This window comes from Aphelocoma coerulescens, chromosome 3 (assembly GCF_041296385.1).
Source record: "Aphelocoma coerulescens isolate FSJ_1873_10779 chromosome 3, UR_Acoe_1.0, whole genome shotgun sequence".
Classification (NCBI taxonomy): Eukaryota; Metazoa; Chordata; class Aves; order Passeriformes; family Corvidae; genus Aphelocoma; species Aphelocoma coerulescens.
Window position 1 is genome coordinate 18,774,652 of NC_091016.1, and position 19,653 is coordinate 18,794,304.

Genomic DNA, 19,653 nt, shown 5'->3' on the forward strand with positions numbered 1-19,653 from the left:
GTAGAAAGAGGAATGAGTTATGGTTGTATGTGGAGAGCTTTCTCCTCAGTCACTAGCCATTTGCATTTTCTCTGTCACAGACAATGACATCCTCCAGCCTGTTCAATTCTTCTGAGTTCCAGCCACTGGATCCCACACAGGAGCCAATCTTCCCACCAGAGTTAATGGTAAGTTCATTCAAAAAGAAATAGCAGTGATTTGTTGGCTTTGTTGTTCTGTACAAGGTTTGAGTGACTCTGTCCTGAGGAAATGGCAGGGCAAAAATGGCTGCTAATAAAAGAAAATGCATGGGCATGAACCCTTCCCTGTTTTATAAAACAGAAGGTGTTTCAGCCAGGGTGGTTTAAAAGAAATATGCAGGCCAGGTGCCTGCTCCAGCTGTCTGGCTTTCCTCTCTGGTTCTCACCATATGTGCCTCTGCTCTTGGGTTGCCTTCCTTTCCAGTCACTGCCTGTCTGGGGGTGGAACAGTTGCTAAAATCCAAATGTCAATTTACTAGGTCAGATGGGAACTTCTACATCAAATATGGATATATCTGAACTTGTCTCCCTGTGTTCCCTTTATAGTGTAGGAAGAGAAGTAGGAACTACAGGATGTAGCTGAATACTTGTCCCAAATAGCTGACTTTTCAAAAAACTTCTCTCACCATAGCAGGAGGGAAAGTTGGTTGGCTCACAGTGACATTAAAAGTTAGGTGAGATTAGTTTCTCTCCATGTTTCATTCCTGTCTTTTCTGGGGATCCTTCCCCTGAGCAATGTGTCCCAGCAAGGAATCTAATCCAGCACATGACGCATTTACAGCTTCCTTCACATTTAACAACAACTGAAATTCAGTCATTAGTTCTGCTGCTGTATCCAGCTTCAATGAGTCATGAGCTGCAGCATGAGTAGGTTCTCTTAGACCATAGCATGAGATATATTCAGCTTGAGATAGGGCTCCTCTGTTTCTTCTCCAAGATGTTCTCCTGCCCAAGGGTTGATCTCACATTTTCTTCAGTCACGGGATGAAGTAGTTAAAAAGGGAATCAGAACCTGGCCTACCAGGTAATTGCAATTCATCAGTACTAAAGACTGACATTTTTGGATTGAGATGAGAATGGAAAACCCATTGAAGCAACTGAAGCCATGGGCCAGAACCTTGGTCAGATGGATCCTGCTGGCACAGATCTTGCTAGGGAGATGTGGCAGCAGGATGCACCTGGCAGTATCAGGAAGGGAGAACTTTTGTCAGCATGAAAGACTTTCATCACTGCTAGCAGAAGGTTGGGGAATGGCAAACTGCCAACAACAGTGTGGATATCCCAGCCTCCCTATCAGTAACTCAGCTGAGATGGAGCCCAGTGTGGCACAGGCATGGGCAGCATGTGAGCAGGGATTCTTGGCTCCATGTTGAGGTTGAGCTCTATCTGAATTCCCTTCTGCAGACTCAGAGTAACAAACAGCAGAAGCAGATGTGTTTCAAAGGTGAGCGTGTGATGTGGATCCAGCCCACAACTCTCAATGAACTGGTGTCTCTCAAATCCCAGTACCCAAATGCCAAACTCGTTGTGGGGAACACAGAAGTGGGTAAGAGAAAGAGCTGATGCTTATTATGAACAGTTAGAAAACCTTCCATTAAGTATTTTGTGAGAACAGTGCAAATGTAAACCTCTTTCATGTCATTGCTGTTAAAAACCTATTTAATTTTCAGGTTGCATGTAGGAACAGATTTTCTTCTCAAGTACATTAATCTCACAGTGAATGTTTTTTCCTCATTCTTTGCTGTGTCAGGTGTAAAAAAGGCTAATCCAGATCCCTGAGCCTTTGTGCTTATTTTGTGGAATTTTGAGAAGAGGGGAGGGACACAGCATAAAATATCCCCATAATCAATTGAATTCAGTCGTGACAGGTGCATTTTGAAGGACTTTTCAGTGAGCAAACTCTCAAGACTTGAAATCTTACTGTTTTCTCACACCAAATAGATACTCCTGAAAACATAAGGGCTGAGGAGGAAAGTTCAGACATATTTAGTAATTCTGTTGTCCTGAGCAATTAGTTCATGAAATAATTCCTAAGTGTTGTAGAGTTCATTGTATTAATTTTTCTTTCCTGAAGATGTTATGTACAAGAGTAGCCATGTTATACAAGTACCAAACAGCATCTTTTCCTTAAGGTATCGAGATGAGGTTAAAGAACCTGCTGTATCCAGTGATAATAGCACCAGCATGGATCCCTGAAATGAATGCTGTTCAGCACACGGAAACAGGTGAGCAAAAAAAAGGCAGAACACCTGCGAGGTGAGTGGGGACTCCATGGAATAATAAAGAGGGTGTGAAGGAAAATCCCCAGACTAAAGATTGCTTTCTGCATGCATTATAACTTTCCCATGCAGGAAATCAAGTGAATGACATGTAAAAAAGGTGAGCTGGGGATGTTTAGCCTGGAGAAATGGAGGCTCAGAGGTGGCCTTATCACTCTCTACAACTACCTGAAAGGAGGTTGTAGGAAGGTGGGGGCCAATCACTTCTCCCAGGTAATCAGTTACAGGACAAGAGGAAATGGCCTCAAGCTGTGCCAGGGGATGTTCAGATTGACATCAAGAAGAATTTCCTCACTGAAAGCATGGTTTAGGATTGGAATAGGCTGCCCATGGAGGCAGTGGAGTCACCAACCCTGGAAGTGTTCGAGAAATGACTGGATGTGGCTTTTAGTGCTATGGTTTAGCTGATGTGGTGGTGTTCAGCAGAGGCTGGACTCAGTGATCTTGGAGGTATTTTCCAACCTTAACAATTCTATGATTCCATTTCCTTTAGCTTTGTGATGGAAATGGGTCAACCTTACAAATAGAAGTACCTAGGACAATGTAGGCCCAATGTCTGGTATGGTTTTTAAAGTGTGGAAACTGAAAAGGAGTTGGGAGTTTGCTTCCCAAAGGACAAACTAATACCTATAGGAGGCCAATATTGTTAATAATACACTGATGCAAAAGGGTGATGGGTTACTGTCATGTGGGAGACAGCATCAGCATGAGCTGTGGCTTAAAGGTGAATTTTGTTTAGAGGATGTGATGTTTACAGGCAGTGCATTCTAAATAGTCTGATATAACAGAAGGTCTAGCTAAACTCAGTGGCAATCTAGGCTTTGCAGACACAGTTGTAACCATCCTTCTGTACCTCAACATTTTGGAGAACAACAATTCTTTTCCTTTGTTTGTTTACAGGGGTCACCTTCGGCGCTGCCTGTACCCTGAAGTCAGTAGAGGAGGTGATGAGAAAAGCAGTGGCAGACCTTCCTCCATACAAAACAGAGGTCTTCCAGGCTGTCCTGGAACAGCTGCGGTGGTTTGCAGGGCCACAGATCAGGAATGTTGCTGTAAGTGACTCGGGAGCACCAGGGCTGTAGTTGAAAGCTCAGTCTGAGGAGCTGCCCTGCCTCGTGCAGTGCTGGTGTGCCCTGTGCTTCTCACACGAGAACATTTGCAAACCTTGGGAAAGAAACCAGCACACAAAAATCAACCCCAGAAACTGGTGGGGTCTCAGCTGGTGTCTGTGCTGCACTGATGTCACACATCCAGCAAGCAAGGGAAACATGGCAGTTGACCTTCCATTGCTGTTATCACCAAGTGGGGGAAGCTGTAGTGAGATTTGACTAATTTAACAAAAAAGGTATTTAGAGTGCGGGACAAACTTCAAAGAAGCAGATGTGTGTATTATTGCCATGACAACTAGGGCAGTCATAGTGTTAATGTATCAGATCTGGCAAATTTTCCTCTAGTTTTAAAGGGGAAGGTGTGTTCAAACTCCGTGTACTCTAAGAAAAAAATATCAATCAAGCAGTTAAATCAACCTACCAAGCAAGAACTTTAGTTCCATGAGATACTGTGCCATACATCTGTATTGGAGGCAAAAACCTTGGGTTCCTGACTGGTACTGAAAAGACCCTTTATACTATCATGGATATTCCCTTAATGGCAGCTACAGTCATTGAATTTTGGCATGGTTGTGCATACAAGGTCAGAGCATAACATAGTCTTGATGCATTAACAAAACACTGCTCTAAATCTGTTTCAGGCAAATGTTAATATTGTCTGAGACAGCAACTGATTTTGTGGGCTTTAGGTTTTCCCAATTAATTAAAGGTCAAAAATTGCTTAGGTTTTTAATATTTATCTGGTGCATTATTTTCACTCTAGGCTATTGGTGGGAACATAATGACAGCAAGCCCAATTTCTGACTTAAATCCTGTGTTAATGGCAAGTGGAAGCAAACTTACTTTGATATCAAAAGGTAAGTTACATTTCCCTCTGGCACTGAGGGGAGTGGGACAGTCAGCAGTCCTCTGCCATGGGTTGTTAGGTCAGGCCAGAACTTGAAAGTGGAAATTAACATTATTAGTCTGAGTCTTCAGTGTTTTTACCCTTTTTGAGACTAAAGTCCTAAAGCTAGGTCAAAGGTTGGCTTGCTAAAGAGTTTTGAACTTCTTTGCCAGATTGAATATCTGGTACTGCCTATGTACTTACAGATATGTCCTTGTGAAGAGCTGGTTGAAGATGTGTATTAATGAAAAAGAATAGGCATGAAATGGTTTCTGTCACTATCCTACTTTAATCCTTCTGGTTTGTTCAGATAAAGACTGAAGCTTATTATGATTTTCTATGAAGAAAGCCAAGCATCTTAGTTTTTATTTATTCTTAGGAATAATTTTTTAAAATAGGATCCTTGAAGTAAGTGGACCGTCTGATCACTGAATTGAGTGCTGGTTTGTGTGTAGGCCATGGAAAGGAGAAAAAGGGCAATTTCATTGGACTGTTGGAAACTCGCTCACCTGGAAGCACAGCTTTAATTAGAGAAAGAAGGAAGGAGGTCTCTTTAATCAGTTCCTGTGCAAAGAAAATTTAACATATAGGCAGAGGCTGCCATAGATTCCATAAATACCAAAGTAAATCTGAGAAGTTCTTCCTGATTTGGTGAAAAAGGAAAATTTGTGGAGAAATGAAATCAGATATCATATGAAGACTGATTTGTGTAGGTTGAAGGCTTTTTCACACATATTTTCACACATATTATTGCCATTCTTCATCTATTCACCATTGATGTCTCTTTGCTCTATAGAGGGCAAAAGGACTGTCACGATGGATGAGAAGTTTTTCACCGGGTACAGAAAGACGATAGTTAAGCCTGAAGAAATACTTCTCTCTGTTGAAATACCCTACAGCAGGAAGGTAAGCTTGTAAGAAAAAAACTTCACTGTCTGTGGAGCTAAAATGCTCTTATTTGAGTGTTGTTTTCAAAGTTAGGCACCTTTTTCCTGACTGACCTCCAAATGCTTATGTAGTCCCAAGTGGACCAGGAAGCAAGTGAATTATTTGGAGAAAATCTAGCAGCACGCTATTTTTGACAAGCGGGGAGAGCAGGGCTCTATGATAAAGTATGGCAAGCCCAAGAATTTTTCTAGTGCAAGAAAGACAAATTTCACTTTATTATCTGAAGCTTTTTGAGTGCATTTGGTAATGATGAAAAGTGTCAAAGTGATGTTCCCAGAGGTAGAAGTTCAGAAGAAGTAGTACAGAAAAGATTTTAGCAGTTCCTGATGTAGAGTGACGTTAACGTGCCAAAGATTCCTGCTTAATTTCTGTGAGCTGAAACAGGAAAAGAAATGGGGAAAAGTCCATATGGGTAAAAGGGAAGCTCAGTTTCTGCATTTTGTCTTGCAAGATATAAACCACAGGGACTGACAATTAGGGCGTTTTTGCCACGTGAACCTGCAACTTCAAATGAGGCTGCAAAACCTGCTTCGAACAGAGCAATGAGTGCTGCTCTGCTGTAGCAGCATAAACATTAACAGAGTGTCTAAGAAGTAAAATCCTTCTTTTTCCTTTAAGGCTGAGAACATCAGACTGTAATTTTATGCTTATGAATTTTATGCATTGTTAGAGCTTGTGGCCTCAAGTCATAAGATGCAAGGATTTGCAGTATAGCGACACATTTTCTTTATAAATGGAAAACACAGATTTACTTGAAATACAATTGTATTATGGGACAGAACTAATAAATGCCTTGTCTATCCTCTCAAATTTTTCTATTTAACTACTAAGGGAAAAAAATATTTTATTTAGGGTGGTTTTCCATCTATTTCTGAGTGATCCTTCTTTGGTCTTGTGATAAAAGCATCGCTTTTTGCCAAAATGAGCAACAAGCTTGAGGCTGCCAATGGAAAACACCGTATTCCTCCACCCATGTGACAGTCACATGGCAATTTCACAAACCAAACAAATGCTTACGAGCAGGGGCAGTGGCTTTAGCCCTAGGTTATATGCAGCTCATTGATCTGAAAAACTAAAAGAACTTTTGAACTCTCAACTTCATGGTTTCTTGGCTGATCTTTGCTCACAAGTAGGGAGGCTGAAGTTCTTCAGGGCAGGTCTGAAGGTGCTGGCATGTGTCAGGCAAAGTTTTCTGCAACTGTGATTTCCTCATGAATGGAAGCAGGGCTGTGTCAGCACACAGCTAGATAGAATTTTTTGGTTTGTCTTTGTTTGAAACTGATGTTACGCCTTGCATTCATGTAACTTGTCACACCAAGGGTAAGACTGGCCGAACAACAGAAAGAATTAACGTGCTCTGGTTTTTACCAAGAGACCCAGGCAGGCACGGCAGCTGATGGGATGGTTCACTTACATACACTCCTAGTGAGGAAAGGTTGTGAGTGCCTTTCCTCCCACAGGACTCCGAATCAAGAAAATTAAGGTGTCTTGTGAGGAGAGAAGGCAAATATTGTTGTCTTTTTGCAATCATGTTATTGGAAATCTCTTGATTACGCAGTAAGAGAGGAGGCTGCTTTTTCTCCTCTTTGAAAGCTAATTGTTTTAACAAGCAGAGTGGCAGAATGTCCTCACTGGAAGGATGCTATTGATGCTCCTCTGCTATTATCTGCTGGCTGCTGAGTAATTATTTGAATTCAGGAAATGAAGCACACCCTTCAGTTATATCTGCAGTAACGAGTCCTTGATGCACAAAAGGGGCCTCTTGTGAAACTGTTCTCATTGTCAACAGAAGAGAAATTGTTCTATCCAATAATGAAAGAATTGCTGTCCACTTCAGATTAGAAGCAATTAATGGAGCAGACTGCTGTGCTGTGTGGAGTCACTTGGCTGAGCTATTAGAGAAGAAACTTGTCAGAAAACTCTCCAGAAGGGCAGTGCAAAGACATCAGATCTGATTCCTCTCTTAGTCTGCAGGGTGCCTGAACAGCAGTTTGTCCTAACCTGCAGTACAGGCAAGAGGACTGACCATGCTGTGACTCCAGGGTGACGCTGTTACACGTGTGTCTGGTAGAGTGTTAATCTCATATTTACTGCCACTCTTCATAGGAGAGCTGCTGAGTTTTGTGTGTAGTTGCTGGTGCATTTAAAAGAATTTCCTCTCTCTGTGGAGACCAGGATAGTAACTGAGAATTCTATTTGCAGTCAACAGATTGAATTTTTCTGTTTTTATTAATTAGTCTGGTCTACTCTAGAACTGAGTGATATTTGTGATTATTGATACCAGTTCTTGCAGATTTCAAAGAATTCTGGAGGGAAGGGGTTTAGGATATGGGTTTTACTGATGAGACTTCCAGCCTAGCAGCCTGGGAAGAAGAAAAACTTGCTGAGAAACTGTAATTTTGTTTATGTACAAATAATCTGTCTTGGTTCTTCCTCTTGAGATATGAAAAAATGTGACAGGTATGAGCAGATCTCTGTCAAAGCTTCTTTCCCCCCCAGTTCTAGGTTGGCTAGTAACTGATACTGAACTGATACATTAGAATTAATAATTGAATTATGTGAAAATAAATAGTGCTGCCTCAACAAACATGTCCTGCTTGGCCCTGCAGAGTGAATCAACCAGATACTGTTCCCTGGAATAGCTCGTTCATGTTGAGATAGGTTAACAGCTTGTCCACATTTATACTCCAAAGCATGCCAAGGTAGAGAATAAAGAAATATTTTCTTGTCTTCCAGGGTGAATATTTGTCAGCTTTCAAGCAGGCTTCCCGTCGTGAGGATGACATTGCTATTGTGACCTGTGGGATGAGAGTCCTGTTCCAAGATGGCACAAGCCGAGTGGAGGAGATAAAACTAAGCTATGGAGGAATGGCTCCTACCACTGTCCTGGCTCTAAAAACTTGCAAGCAACTCACTGGCAGGTAGGAGTTTTTCTGTGATAAAAAGACTGTCTAATGGAACTGTGCTGATTTTTACAGGAGCAGTTTAAATATCTAAAAATATCCTAAATCCTCTTTAAAAGTTAAAGAAGAAAGGGGAAGAAGTATAGTTATGCTTCTGCAGCAGTGTTTTGTGTAATGCTTTGCTTCCTCCAGTATTCCTTGCCCTCAAAGATCCATGTCATTCTCTCATTCAGAGAGCCATTTTCTTGCCAATTGTCTCATCCATTGAACTGGACAGAAGCTAGATGCATGCATGACCTGCAAAACTGGGTTCATTTCAAACTGGCCGGAAAAATTAATGCTTTTATAATGTCATAGCTTTGCCACATCTTTAGGAAAGATACCATGAGCCCAAGATGACAGCAAAGCACACACACGTGCTAAGAACAGATAGAACTGATGGCTGTTGCTTGAGAGCTTGTGGGAACAGCATGAAGCTGTGTCAGGGGAGGTTTGCTTTGGATATTAGAAAAAGGTTCTTCACCCAGAGGGTGGTTGGGCACTGGAACAGTGGAACAGGCTCCCCAGGGCAGTGGTCACAGCACCAAGCCTGAGAGAGTTCAGGAAGCCTTTGGACAACGCTCTCAGGCACATGGTGTGACCCTTGGGGTGTTCTGTGCAAGGCCTGGAGCTGGACTCGATGATCCTGATGGGCCCCTTCCAACTCAGCATATTCCATGATTCTGTGTCAGAAGAGTTAGTCTCCCCTGGTAAATTTAGGTCTGAACAAGGGCTCTGTGTCACCTTTGTTCCCTTGCAGAGACTGGAATGAGAAGCTGCTGCAGGATGCCTGCCGCTTACTGTCGGGTGAGATGGATCTGTCTCCTTCTGCGCCTGGTGGGATGGTGGATTTCCGACGCACACTCACCCTCAGCTTCTTCTTCAAGTTCTACCTGACAGTCCTTCAGAAACTGAGCAAGAGTGGCACTGTGAGTGCTCCTTGGGAAGGCAGATTTGGGGAAGGAGAACCTCTTTGTGCTGCCTTGGTGGGGAAGGCACGGGGAGGGTTCAGATTTGAGCAGAGTCACACCTGATCCATGCTGCAATAGCTGCTAGAGCTACTCTACTGCTTGCATAACAGTGACTTTTGTATCTTCCCACTTGCTTCCTCGTGGCACCCTCACCTTGTGGTGGAAGGGTGTTGCTCTGTGGGTTCACAGGATGATTCCTGGACTTCTCCCATTTGCTACATTACAAGTGGTTCTGTGGCTCTGTGGTTATGCTTGGCACCGAGCCTGAGCCTCGTTTGCCTTTAACTCAGTAGATTATGGATTACCTTAAGTGGAAGATGGAGAATGGAGAATATTCTGAGCTACCAGGGAATGTGAGAAGAATTGGAAGGGAAGGTGATCTTCTTTAATATGTCTTTGGCAGAAAAATATGTGTGAGCCCGTCCCTTCAAACTACATCAGTGCTACAGAGCTGTTTCACAAAGATCCCATTGCAAATGCCCAGCTCTTCCAAGTAAGTAGAAACTTTCCCAAGTAAGTAGCAGTGTCAGCATGGCATAGATGCAGGCTTTTCTGTAGCTCAAACTGTGCTTCTTATCTTCTTATCTCCCTGAGTATGGTCATCACATAAACTTACAAAATGCCATGTGTGAAGCTTGTATTTGGGTCTCAGTCCTTTCCTCACTTTAGGATACAATTCTTTCCTACCATTGCCCAAGACTGTTGCTGACAGCTTTATAAAAATCGCTTTTCCTCCTGTAGCCAGCTCTGTATCCAAACTGAAATTCCCCTTTGGCTTTCCCCAGTTACAGCCTGCCTTTCTTGGCACCTCTCAGGCTTCAGACTCAGGATGTATCTTCTTTCTTAATTCTCTGTTAGTGACCCGTTCTCTTCGGCGTGGAGAGTAGAATCCAGTTTCAGAACTTGAACCTTCTTATGCAAGCTGTGAAATCAAACCCTTCTCTTCCACAGCAATTTCAAAACCCAACCTCCTTTCACTTCATTCCCTACAGCTCCCCTCTGTGTAGCTGCATCTTCTGGCATCTTGTTTACCTTCCTTTCCCACAGGACTGAGCCCCCGTCCCATTCCCCATTCACTAGAATGTCTCACACTGCCTTTTGCTCTCCCATCAATGCTTCCATCCCCTTCCACCCAAGCCAGTAGTAGTCAGCCCTGTGTTTTACTCCAGGAAGTGCCCAAGGGGCAGGCCGTGGAAGACATGGTGGGCCGGCCTCTGGTGCACGTTTCAGCAGCCAAACAAGCCAGTGGAGAAGCTGTGTACTGCGATGACATCCCTCACTATGAGAACGAGCTGTACCTAACGCTGGTGACCAGCACCAAGGCCCACGCTAAGATCCTGTAAGTGTCGCTTCTGACTTTCAGATGTTGGAAGCATCCGGTGCCTGGTGGCTTAGAAAACATCAATCTGTCAGGGTGTGGGTGAGGGAAAGGTTTTTGCTTAGGTGGGAACTGCAGTTCCTTGCACATTGTTACATGGAGGCGAGCAGTGTGTGTGACAGCTGCCTTGCAAGTCTGCGTCAGTGGGAATATGAGAGAATTAACACCAAACTTTGGGCTCTGCTGAAGCACAAAAGCCCTCAGCCTAGGCAAACTTTCTGCATTTCCCATCTCTTATACTCAGGCATGCAGGATTAAAAAGGAGCAGGGTAGGAGAGCACCACAGTGGCTGAGGAGATGTCATTTTAATCACTAACCAGAGCATGCAGCTTGAAGATTCTCCTGTCTGCCTGAAAAATTAGGTTGTAAGATGCAGTTCTACCAGCACTCCTGCTGATGAGTCAGCTGTGTGCACTGGGTTTTGCCTTGCATGGTGCTTGCCTGCACTGGCTGTGGTCAAACCCCTCTGCACAAAAGTAATTTGTGAATTGGCTTCAGCTACAAGGTGTAGCCCTGCTTGTGTTAGGCTGTAGCAAGGTGGACAGGTCAGCATTTGGATGTGCAGCTGTCTCAGAAAACATCTTGTCCATGCAGAGCATGACTGGTACCTAATTAATAACAATAGTGACTAACCAACTCCAAAAACACAGTCCTGCAGGTAATGCCATCTACATTCTCATATGAATTTTAATGCTGTCATATTGCAGGACTGACTGCCCACACAATCCCTAATTTTGTTTACATGGTGGTGTCTCTGCAAGCTCATCTGCCCTCAGCTGCTTTGATGTGGGACACTCTGTGTTGCACTGGCTCGTGTCATCCTCAGCAGCCTTGCAATGTGCTGTTCATTCCTTAGGCAATACTTCCTGCCTAGTTAGGCTTCCTGTCCAGAGGTTTCCCATTGTGGCATGGGCAGCATGATGGTCATGGATGCAAGGATGTAGTAGTTGGCTCCCAGGTTATGAAAGAAACTGCTCTGTCATCATAGTTAATTTTCAGGTGTTGCAATGTGCAATGCAGACACTTAAGTGTTGTTACTACCACCAGGGCAGATGGGGAGATAGAGAAAGCATCACATCCATGCTTGTGACCACAACATGCAGTGTTTTCTAGAGGTTGCTGTACACATTCTCATGCATTTGTGTTGTGTACACATATTTCAGGCTGGGACCCTCTAATATTCTGTAGAGGAAGTAGTAGAATATTTAATCAGGGGGCAAAAGTATCTCAATGATTTTGGCAGTCAAAATATTGAATCTGAAAACTTCTACCTCATCTGAGTTAGATTTTGAGCACCAAGTGTAAATCAGACATCATCTGCCTCTGCATTTGTAACTAAGGGAAAGTGTTAGGGGGTTGTTTATGAGCTACTGCTGCAGAAACACAGGAAAGAGAACTTTCCAAAGAAAAACAGAATTTTGTGTTCCTGCTGTCTAAGGGTTCATGTAGGAAAGTGCATTCATATATTTAATGTCTTTTTTAAAAAGTCTGTGGCTCACTGGGATGCAGTAACAGCTGCTTTCAGGCACAGTTTATATCAAAGTTTCAGGAATCTAAACAAGTTGCTGAAAAAATTGCAGCAATTTACAGAAGGCAATAAATCATTCAGTCAGCAAAATCAAAGCCACAGCTCTTCTATTCACAACTGTTTCTGTAAAGCCAATGTACAGAATATTGCATGAGGAACCTGAAAATCTTTTGTAATGTATTTTTTACTAAGTTCTCCATATAAAAATCAAATTATTGCCCTTTTTTAGTTATTTTGTCTCTGAGTTTTAAATCTATATATGATTCAAGCAGGCAAGCATTTTGGTTAGATACCTCTTTTGCTGATTACCAAAGAAAGCCTTTCATGAAGGTTTTTGTCTTTTTGAGCGTCACTTCTTTTGCATCCTCTTAAAAACCCTGAAGCCTCCTTGTGATTGATCCTCAATTTCTCCCTGGTCCACCCATGAGAGATGATACATGTCTGCACTAAAAATTCATATTTATGAATAAACAGGGAATTCTTGCCTTCATGGCAAAAATCATGGCAGCTAAGAAGACAGTGGAAGCACAGCATCACTAACACCAACTTGTCATCAAAGAATCTTTAGTACATGTGGCAACTGGATCAAGTTCAGATGTGTCTTAGGGAAAAGATGTGTGACATAGTCCAAAGAAGCAGGCTGGTGATCAGTCTCACAGTCAGGATTAACATTTTTATATAGATCCCAAAAGATTTTAGTCTAATACGTTTTGCTTTCTGTCACGGTCTCGCATGATATTCACGTGGCATAGCCAGCCTTGAGGGAATCAGGCCTGAATTTGTATTGGAATCTCATAATCACTTACACAAAGAAAAAATGAGAAATAACACTCTCTCTCCTTCTTTCTGTAGTTCTGTAGATGCATCTGAAGCTCAGAGTGTTCCTGGGTTTGTGTGCTTTGTCTCCGCCAAGGATGTTCCTGGCAGTAACATCACCGGCATCGCTAATGATGAGACTGTCTTTGCTAAGGATGTGGTATGTAGCTAAAAATAGCCTTCTTCAATCATGCTGCTCAGGAGATAACATTTCTCATATTGTCCAGTCAAGGCCTCTGCCTTATGCAGAGATAATTCTAACTGCACTGGGGTCAATGGAAATCTCGGTGCCAAATTCAGTAAGGCCCAGGTCCCTTTGCCATGTGCCCCTCTCCTCTGTGTTATCTCCACGATTCTTCTCTAAGCTGCAGCCCCCTGGGACAGGCTCGCTCACTCAGTTGCTGTCCAAATTTGCTTGTGATCATTTTCCCTGGGCTGATTTTAAATAGACTGGTCTGAACAAACAGATGAAAAACTGCATAAAAGGAATAGACAAAGAAAATTATCACGAGTTTCTCGTTACTGCATACACACACCCCAAATGATGGTGGGTCCTAATCTTGCCTGTAGGTCACCTGCGTGGGTCATATCATCGGTGCAGTCCTTGCAGACACACAGGAACATTCCAGGAGAGCAGCTAAAGCTGTGAAGATTAAGTATGAAGAACTTAAACCTATTGTCACAATTCAGGTGAGATGGCTCAGGTCTGCACCTGCAGTTGGCTTGGGACACCCTGATGTCTAGTTCTGTTCTCACACCTGTGGTTACTTAACCCCACGTTGTGTTTGTGGGTGCAACAGGATATGGAGAGAAGGAATAATTTTGTATTTAAATATACAGAAGGCACATCTTTGATGCCCTACTGATTTAGAGTACATTAACTTTTTCTGTGCTATTTAAAGCTGAAACAAATAAACCAAACTCAGGCAGATATATTATGCTCAGCAGAAATTTGTTTAAATGAACAAGGTTACTGTGAGTTACATTCTTACCCACAGAGACTTGCTTTTAATGTTGTCTGGTATGACCCTGCTGGCTTCACTGATATCCATTCCCTCTTCATTCTCTCATTTATAACAAGCAATAACAAGGTGTGAAAATGTCTTTTCTAGCTCTGTCACTGCACTGCTCCTCTGAGATTTCTGCAGACCACTTGTCAAGTTTCTAAGATGATGAAATTAATTTTCAGATGTTCACTCCCCACTGTGAACTGTATGGACACAGTCTTTAAGTGGCTTTTCTCTAAACTGAAGAAATTAATGTCAGCAATGTGTGATCATTTCATGCTTTTTTATTTTTTCTAATTAGAAAATTTGTTGACAAGATTTTCTTATCGGACAGTAAAAGCAAATAATAATATCTACACAGCATTCATATCTAGAAATGAGAAAGAAAAATCTATGAAGCCATTCTTAGTGGATAAATTAGAACCATGGGATTCTAATTAAATGTTTTTAATAGTCAGTATTTCGTACCATGTATTTTGTAATGTGAATTGTATTCATGCAAGAAGGAAGAGTCTCATGGAGACATTGGTACTGTCATCTGAGGACAGAGATTTTGGGTTGTTTGTGTGATTTGTGGATTCACAAACAATGTGTGAGACCTTTGCCTTTTCTGAGGCTTCTAGTTGTTTGTTCAACCAGGGAACATGAGAATGGAGCCAAAAATGTCCTGATTTTTTGGTTTTTGTTGTTTGATCATTCTGTGAGGTTTTTTCATTATGGAAAGCTTCAGTTTTGGCAAAAGGAAAATGCCTTTGTAAAACTTCCCTTAGAAAGATGATTGTATATTAGCTCAGAAGTGAACTACTTCTGAGAGATTTAGTTTTCTCTTTGTGTCTTTTTCTCCCATTCTTCCTATTTTCCTTATGGGCTACAGACAAGAGTTAATATAAGTTAAAGCTCTGGTGGCTTCAGGCCTTTAGGTTCCGGGTTCACAATGTAAAATGAGTCACAAGGAGTACCTTAACATTGTCCTATTATGGTGTTGGTTGTGAAATTGCTGTCTTGCCAAAAGTTATTTTGTACTGCTTTTAGTCAAGTCTCTTGGCTATTCCCTTAGTTAGTGTCTGATAAGTTCTTGTGCTTTTTATCTCGGGTATTTCTTCTTCAGTCAGAGGAAGTTTTGATTTCATTCCATTTACACAAAAATGTCATGGTGTCCTTCTGTTTCCTAGGAAGCTATTGAGAAAGAATCCTTCTTTAAGGATATAAAGAGGATTAATAAGGGAGATGTGAAGAAAGGATTTGAAGAATCTGATCACATTTTGGAAGGTGAGAATAAGCATTAATAATTCTTTTAAAATAGAATAGTTTGTGACAAAAGAAGTCAAGCTATCAGCCTCTTTTTAATGCATATGCTACTGAGAATAAGGCTTGCGGGAATAAATTAATCTCATATAAAGTTTCAGGGCAGTATACAAATTTTATTGTTTCAAACAGACCTGGATGCTCCCAGCTGTGCGCCAGAAAACACTCTTTTCCAATTAAAGGACACATTTTTATTGAGCAAATATTCTACAAAGTGTTTGGGTTTTTTTTTTCCTGAAATGTTTCCCTATCCAGACATAGTCTGGTCTGAATCTTATAGACAGCCAATTTCCTTTAATCTGGTGTATGGCTGTGTCTTAGGAAAATGGGACACAATGAACAGATCAGGGCCAAGACCAAGAACAGAGGTTGATTCTGACATTTAATTATGTGTACCATGACTGGAAATTGTACTCTCAGCACTGACAGGTAAGATGTCCTGGGAAAGAGCCACATGCAGTGATAGAGTTGATTCCCAGCTGGATCATCTTAAGGCATTTTTGGGTTTCTATTTTTGTTCTCCCGTTTCAAAGTCTATAACCTTGTATTTTGTCGACTCAGACTACACTGGATTTATTTTTTTTCCTTATCTCAGTGGTGTTACCAGTGTAGCCTTGAAAGGCACCAAATACTGCATCTTAAGGGATGCTGGATCAATGGCATGGTGTACAGGCTGATTTTTGAAATGCCAGCCACTTGTGTTTTGGAATGAAGATTTCTAGAAAGTAGAAAGGAAGTATGTCTGAATTTTTTATTGTGTTTTGTTGTTTTGTTTTGAGTTTATTTTTTGTTGTTTTTTAAACATTGAACCAGAAGTGTCCATTTTAGAGCTAGTGATATCCAGTGCTGGGCAAAGCAAAGGGTTGTCACCTAACACATGTACAAAGGCAGTAGATTGAAGACAACATGTCATGGGATACCACTTATAACACCAGGGATGCCCTTTCTATGGGGCATTTCTTTCAATTTTCTAGGAGAGATGTACCTTGGTGGTCAGGAGCATTTCTACCTGGAAACCCACTGTACTTTGGCTGTGCCAAAGGGAGAAGATGGTGAGATGGAACTCTTTGTGTCGACCCAAAACCCAATGAAGACACAGGTACTTCTCATTAACCTGGTGCCTAAAAGGCAATTGTTTCTCAGTTTCAGACTAGATGAATGGTTGTTTTATAGTTGCTCTTATTTTATTCTTCAGTTAAAAAACACACAGGCTTGGAGTTGAGTATGGGATGTCCATATCCATGGAGTTGAGTATGGGAAAGTCCATATCCATCCTGCTGGAGTCCTGAATCTCTTTCCAGGAGATTCAGAGAGATTTCTGTTGGCAACACATCTTTTTCAACAGCAGTAACAGGCTTAGCCCTTTCTGGAGAGTGTCCCAGCTGCTCAGGTGCTTGAATGACACATCAGAAAGAGAGGGGGTGAAACCACTGGCTGTGCACCAACTCTCCCATTCCATGAGATAGGCTGCTGGCACCATGGGGTGTCCATGGCCTGCTTACTGGCTCACCAAGACTGTCCAAAGGTCTCTCAATGCAGCAAGGGTGGTATGGACATCAAACCCTGTGCTAAATGAGATCTGTGTCTTGGTAACCTCATCTTGTGTCAGTCTTTTCCTGATTCTGGCCCTGTGTGCTGCAGAACTGTGCCTTTTCTCCTCAGGGATCAAACGCTGGCCTTCCCCTCAGAGATCAAATGCTGGGCTTATTGGCTCCAATTGCATCAAATCCAGTATTGGCACTGCTGCAATGGTTTCAGGAAGGCAGTGTGTTGGCATCTAGTTCTTAACACCAGCTGAGCTCCCTACATGTTCTGCTGTTTTGTTTTTCTTTAGGAGTTTGCTGCTAATGCTCTGGGAGTGCCTTCAAATCGGGTTGTGGTTCGAGTGAAAAGAATGGGAGGAGGATTTGGAGGAAAAGAGACTAGGAGTACTATTTTGACATCTGTAGTGGCTGTTGCAGCCTTCAAGTAAGTTTGGGTGTGGGGAAGAGGGATTTTTTCCTTCAGATTGTCCCAGGCTGCCTCTTTCTGGAGCACCATTTGCACTGGAGCACTTTCAATACTCTCCATGTTTTCTTACTGTACAACTTACAGCAAGCTTGGAATTTCCCAAAGGAGGTGTTCTCAAAGGGTTCTTAGCTGGTAGGAGGGATTGAACCTGCCCAGAGGGGCTAAGTTTATGTGGGAATGTCAGCTTTTAATAGGAAAGGGGGAAAATCTCCTTACTCTATTCCTTTGGTGCTCTCTGAAAACTCTTGTATCTCAAACCATTTCAAGATCCAGCACCAGCCATGTTTATTGTTTTGTTTAATAGAGGTATGAGAATCTTTTCCTTGTTCAAAACTCTGCTACACCAGTCTTGCTCCATTATTTGTCTGCTCTTCTGCAAACTCCCTCTTTGGATTTTTCCCTAGGAAGGGTGGCAGGCCTTGGAACCCACGCTTTTCAAACCCCTAAAAACTCAGGGAATGAACCTAGGCTGAAACCATTTGTGAAGAGCAGATTGGAAATGTGCTTCTGGTTTCTGGAGTTTTGCTGTGGGCTCATGTTTAACTCTGCAGGTTTGGGGTGAGCATGGCCTCTGAGATGACATTTCTGCCCTGCCTGTAACCCTGCCCTGCCCAGTACTGCCCTTACTGGCAGTGCTAGAGGGATCTTGCAACACAGCAGCAGTTTGATACAATACCTTTGGAAGAGAACAGCCAAAATGAAGCTCTGTTTCTAAAGCGACTTTATTATTTTTTCTGTTCTGAGCAAACAACCTGTTTTCTCTAATTAATCAGTAATACATTTGCATTCTTTTCTTCTCTTTATCTCTGCCAGCCAAACCACTGTTTGACATCCTGGAGGTTACAAAATAACATCTATGACATTCCCTAGATACTGGTACAACCTGAAGACAGGCACGCAGAAAGCAAAATTGTTAGGAAAAAAAAGAGCAACTCCTACTCTCCCCCTTGTTTTCCTCCTTGGATAATAAATAAGCAAATACAAACCAAGGTCAAATTGAAGGCTAGTTAGTACTTTACTTTGCATTATTATATAATTCCTATGGCATCCTCTCTTTCAAAGCCAAAAGAGTGCCTTGAGAAATAGTCTGGAAAACAATGATTGCTCAGTTATTAGCATCTGTCTCTAGAAGAAATTACCCTTTTTTTTAAAGACAATACTCTTTGCAAGAGTTTTCACAAACAGGTCCCAACTTTGGAGATGTTTATTTTTTTTTACTCAATCTTGCCATTTTCTTAAGAGGAAGACACATAAACCAAGCAGTTTACCCTTAACTCTCCATTGCCACTCTGGAAAGACAAAGAGAAGAGCCTTGTTCTGCAGGAAATGTGTTGTGCATTTCAGGCTTTGCCTAAAAAGCTGTGCTCTTTAACAGAACGGGCCGTGCAGTGAGGTGCATGCTGGACCGAGATGAGGACATGCTGATAAGTGGTGGGAGACACCCCTTCCTGGGGAGGTACAAGGTATGCACACACATGAGAAGAATACATGTGGTCTCAGTGTTGTCCCCTGAGACATCAGAGAGCAGTAAGATTTTGTTAAAAACTTGCTGCTATGGTCATTTCACTGCTGATCTCCCCCACTGCAAATGGGCCAGGTCAGATGGGCTATAGCATTTTTCCTGTTAAAGTGCTGCTGAAGTTACTTTGGCTTGCAGGGTTCCCTTCCTGTGACCTCAGCATAAATAGTTCTGCCTTCCTTGCAACCAAGGCTTTGCTCCTGTTGACAATCCCATTGCTCTTAGAGGCTCCCCCATTCCTTTAAAGCATCCTTTACACAGCAGTGTGCTTTGTTATCTTCCTTTCTGCTTCACTCCCCATCCAACTGCTGCTGCTTTTGAAAGCAAAAACTTGTTAAGGAAATTGTGGCTGTGATAAGCAGCCAGCACTTAATTTAGAAGAATTCTCTGGAGCAAGATTGAAACATGCATGGACCCTTTACTGAGGAACTCCCTCAGTTGCTGGCTGTGCCTGTCCTGTGCTGCACTGGGGACAGCCAGCCCTCTCTGCCTGTGAGAGATCCATTCAGTTTTTGGAGGGAAGCACAAACCAGAACATTTTGTAGAAAACTGATTACTGAGGAGACTCTCTTGACAGGTTGGTTTCATGAAGAATGGGAAAATCAAGAGTCTGGAGGTGTCATACTACAGCAATGGGGGCAACTCTGTAGATCTCTCTCATGGCGTAAGTAAAATTTTCTGATGGCTAATTAAGCAGAAGGTGTTTTTCTGTGCAACCTTTTGCTCTAACTTCAGAGACCTTTTGCCTACAGCCTTGCTTGCACATGCAGCTCTTTGACATGACTGAAAACAGATTTTGAAGGGGTTTTGGAGCTTCTACAAATGCTCTCTGAGCCAACTGACCTGCCTTGGCATGTGCCACATAATTCTTATGAATGCTGTAATAACTCTGAGCAAAGGGATCAAAAATGTTTGCTTTGCATTACAGAGGGCTG

General features: G+C 42.3%; 1 protein-coding gene across 1 annotated transcript in view; it reads left to right on the forward strand.

Moving 5' to 3' along the window:
- Positions 1–19,653, forward strand: part of XDH (xanthine dehydrogenase) — a 51,742-nt gene that overhangs the window by 17,672 nt on the left and 14,417 nt on the right. The window contains exons 9-25 of the mRNA XM_069009302.1: positions 81–167; positions 1,425–1,566; positions 2,153–2,245; positions 3,200–3,351; positions 4,172–4,265; positions 5,091–5,200; positions 7,979–8,163; positions 8,945–9,113; positions 9,559–9,648; positions 10,325–10,494; positions 12,914–13,037; positions 13,448–13,567; positions 15,057–15,153; positions 16,164–16,288; positions 17,024–17,157; positions 18,575–18,662; positions 19,296–19,382. Of these exons, the coding sequence (XP_068865403.1) occupies positions 81–167; positions 1,425–1,566; positions 2,153–2,245; positions 3,200–3,351; positions 4,172–4,265; positions 5,091–5,200; positions 7,979–8,163; positions 8,945–9,113; positions 9,559–9,648; positions 10,325–10,494; positions 12,914–13,037; positions 13,448–13,567; positions 15,057–15,153; positions 16,164–16,288; positions 17,024–17,157; positions 18,575–18,662; positions 19,296–19,382 (2,067 nt within the window). The remainder of the gene's footprint in view (positions 1–80; positions 168–1,424; positions 1,567–2,152; positions 2,246–3,199; positions 3,352–4,171; positions 4,266–5,090; positions 5,201–7,978; positions 8,164–8,944; positions 9,114–9,558; positions 9,649–10,324; positions 10,495–12,913; positions 13,038–13,447; positions 13,568–15,056; positions 15,154–16,163; positions 16,289–17,023; positions 17,158–18,574; positions 18,663–19,295; positions 19,383–19,653) is intronic.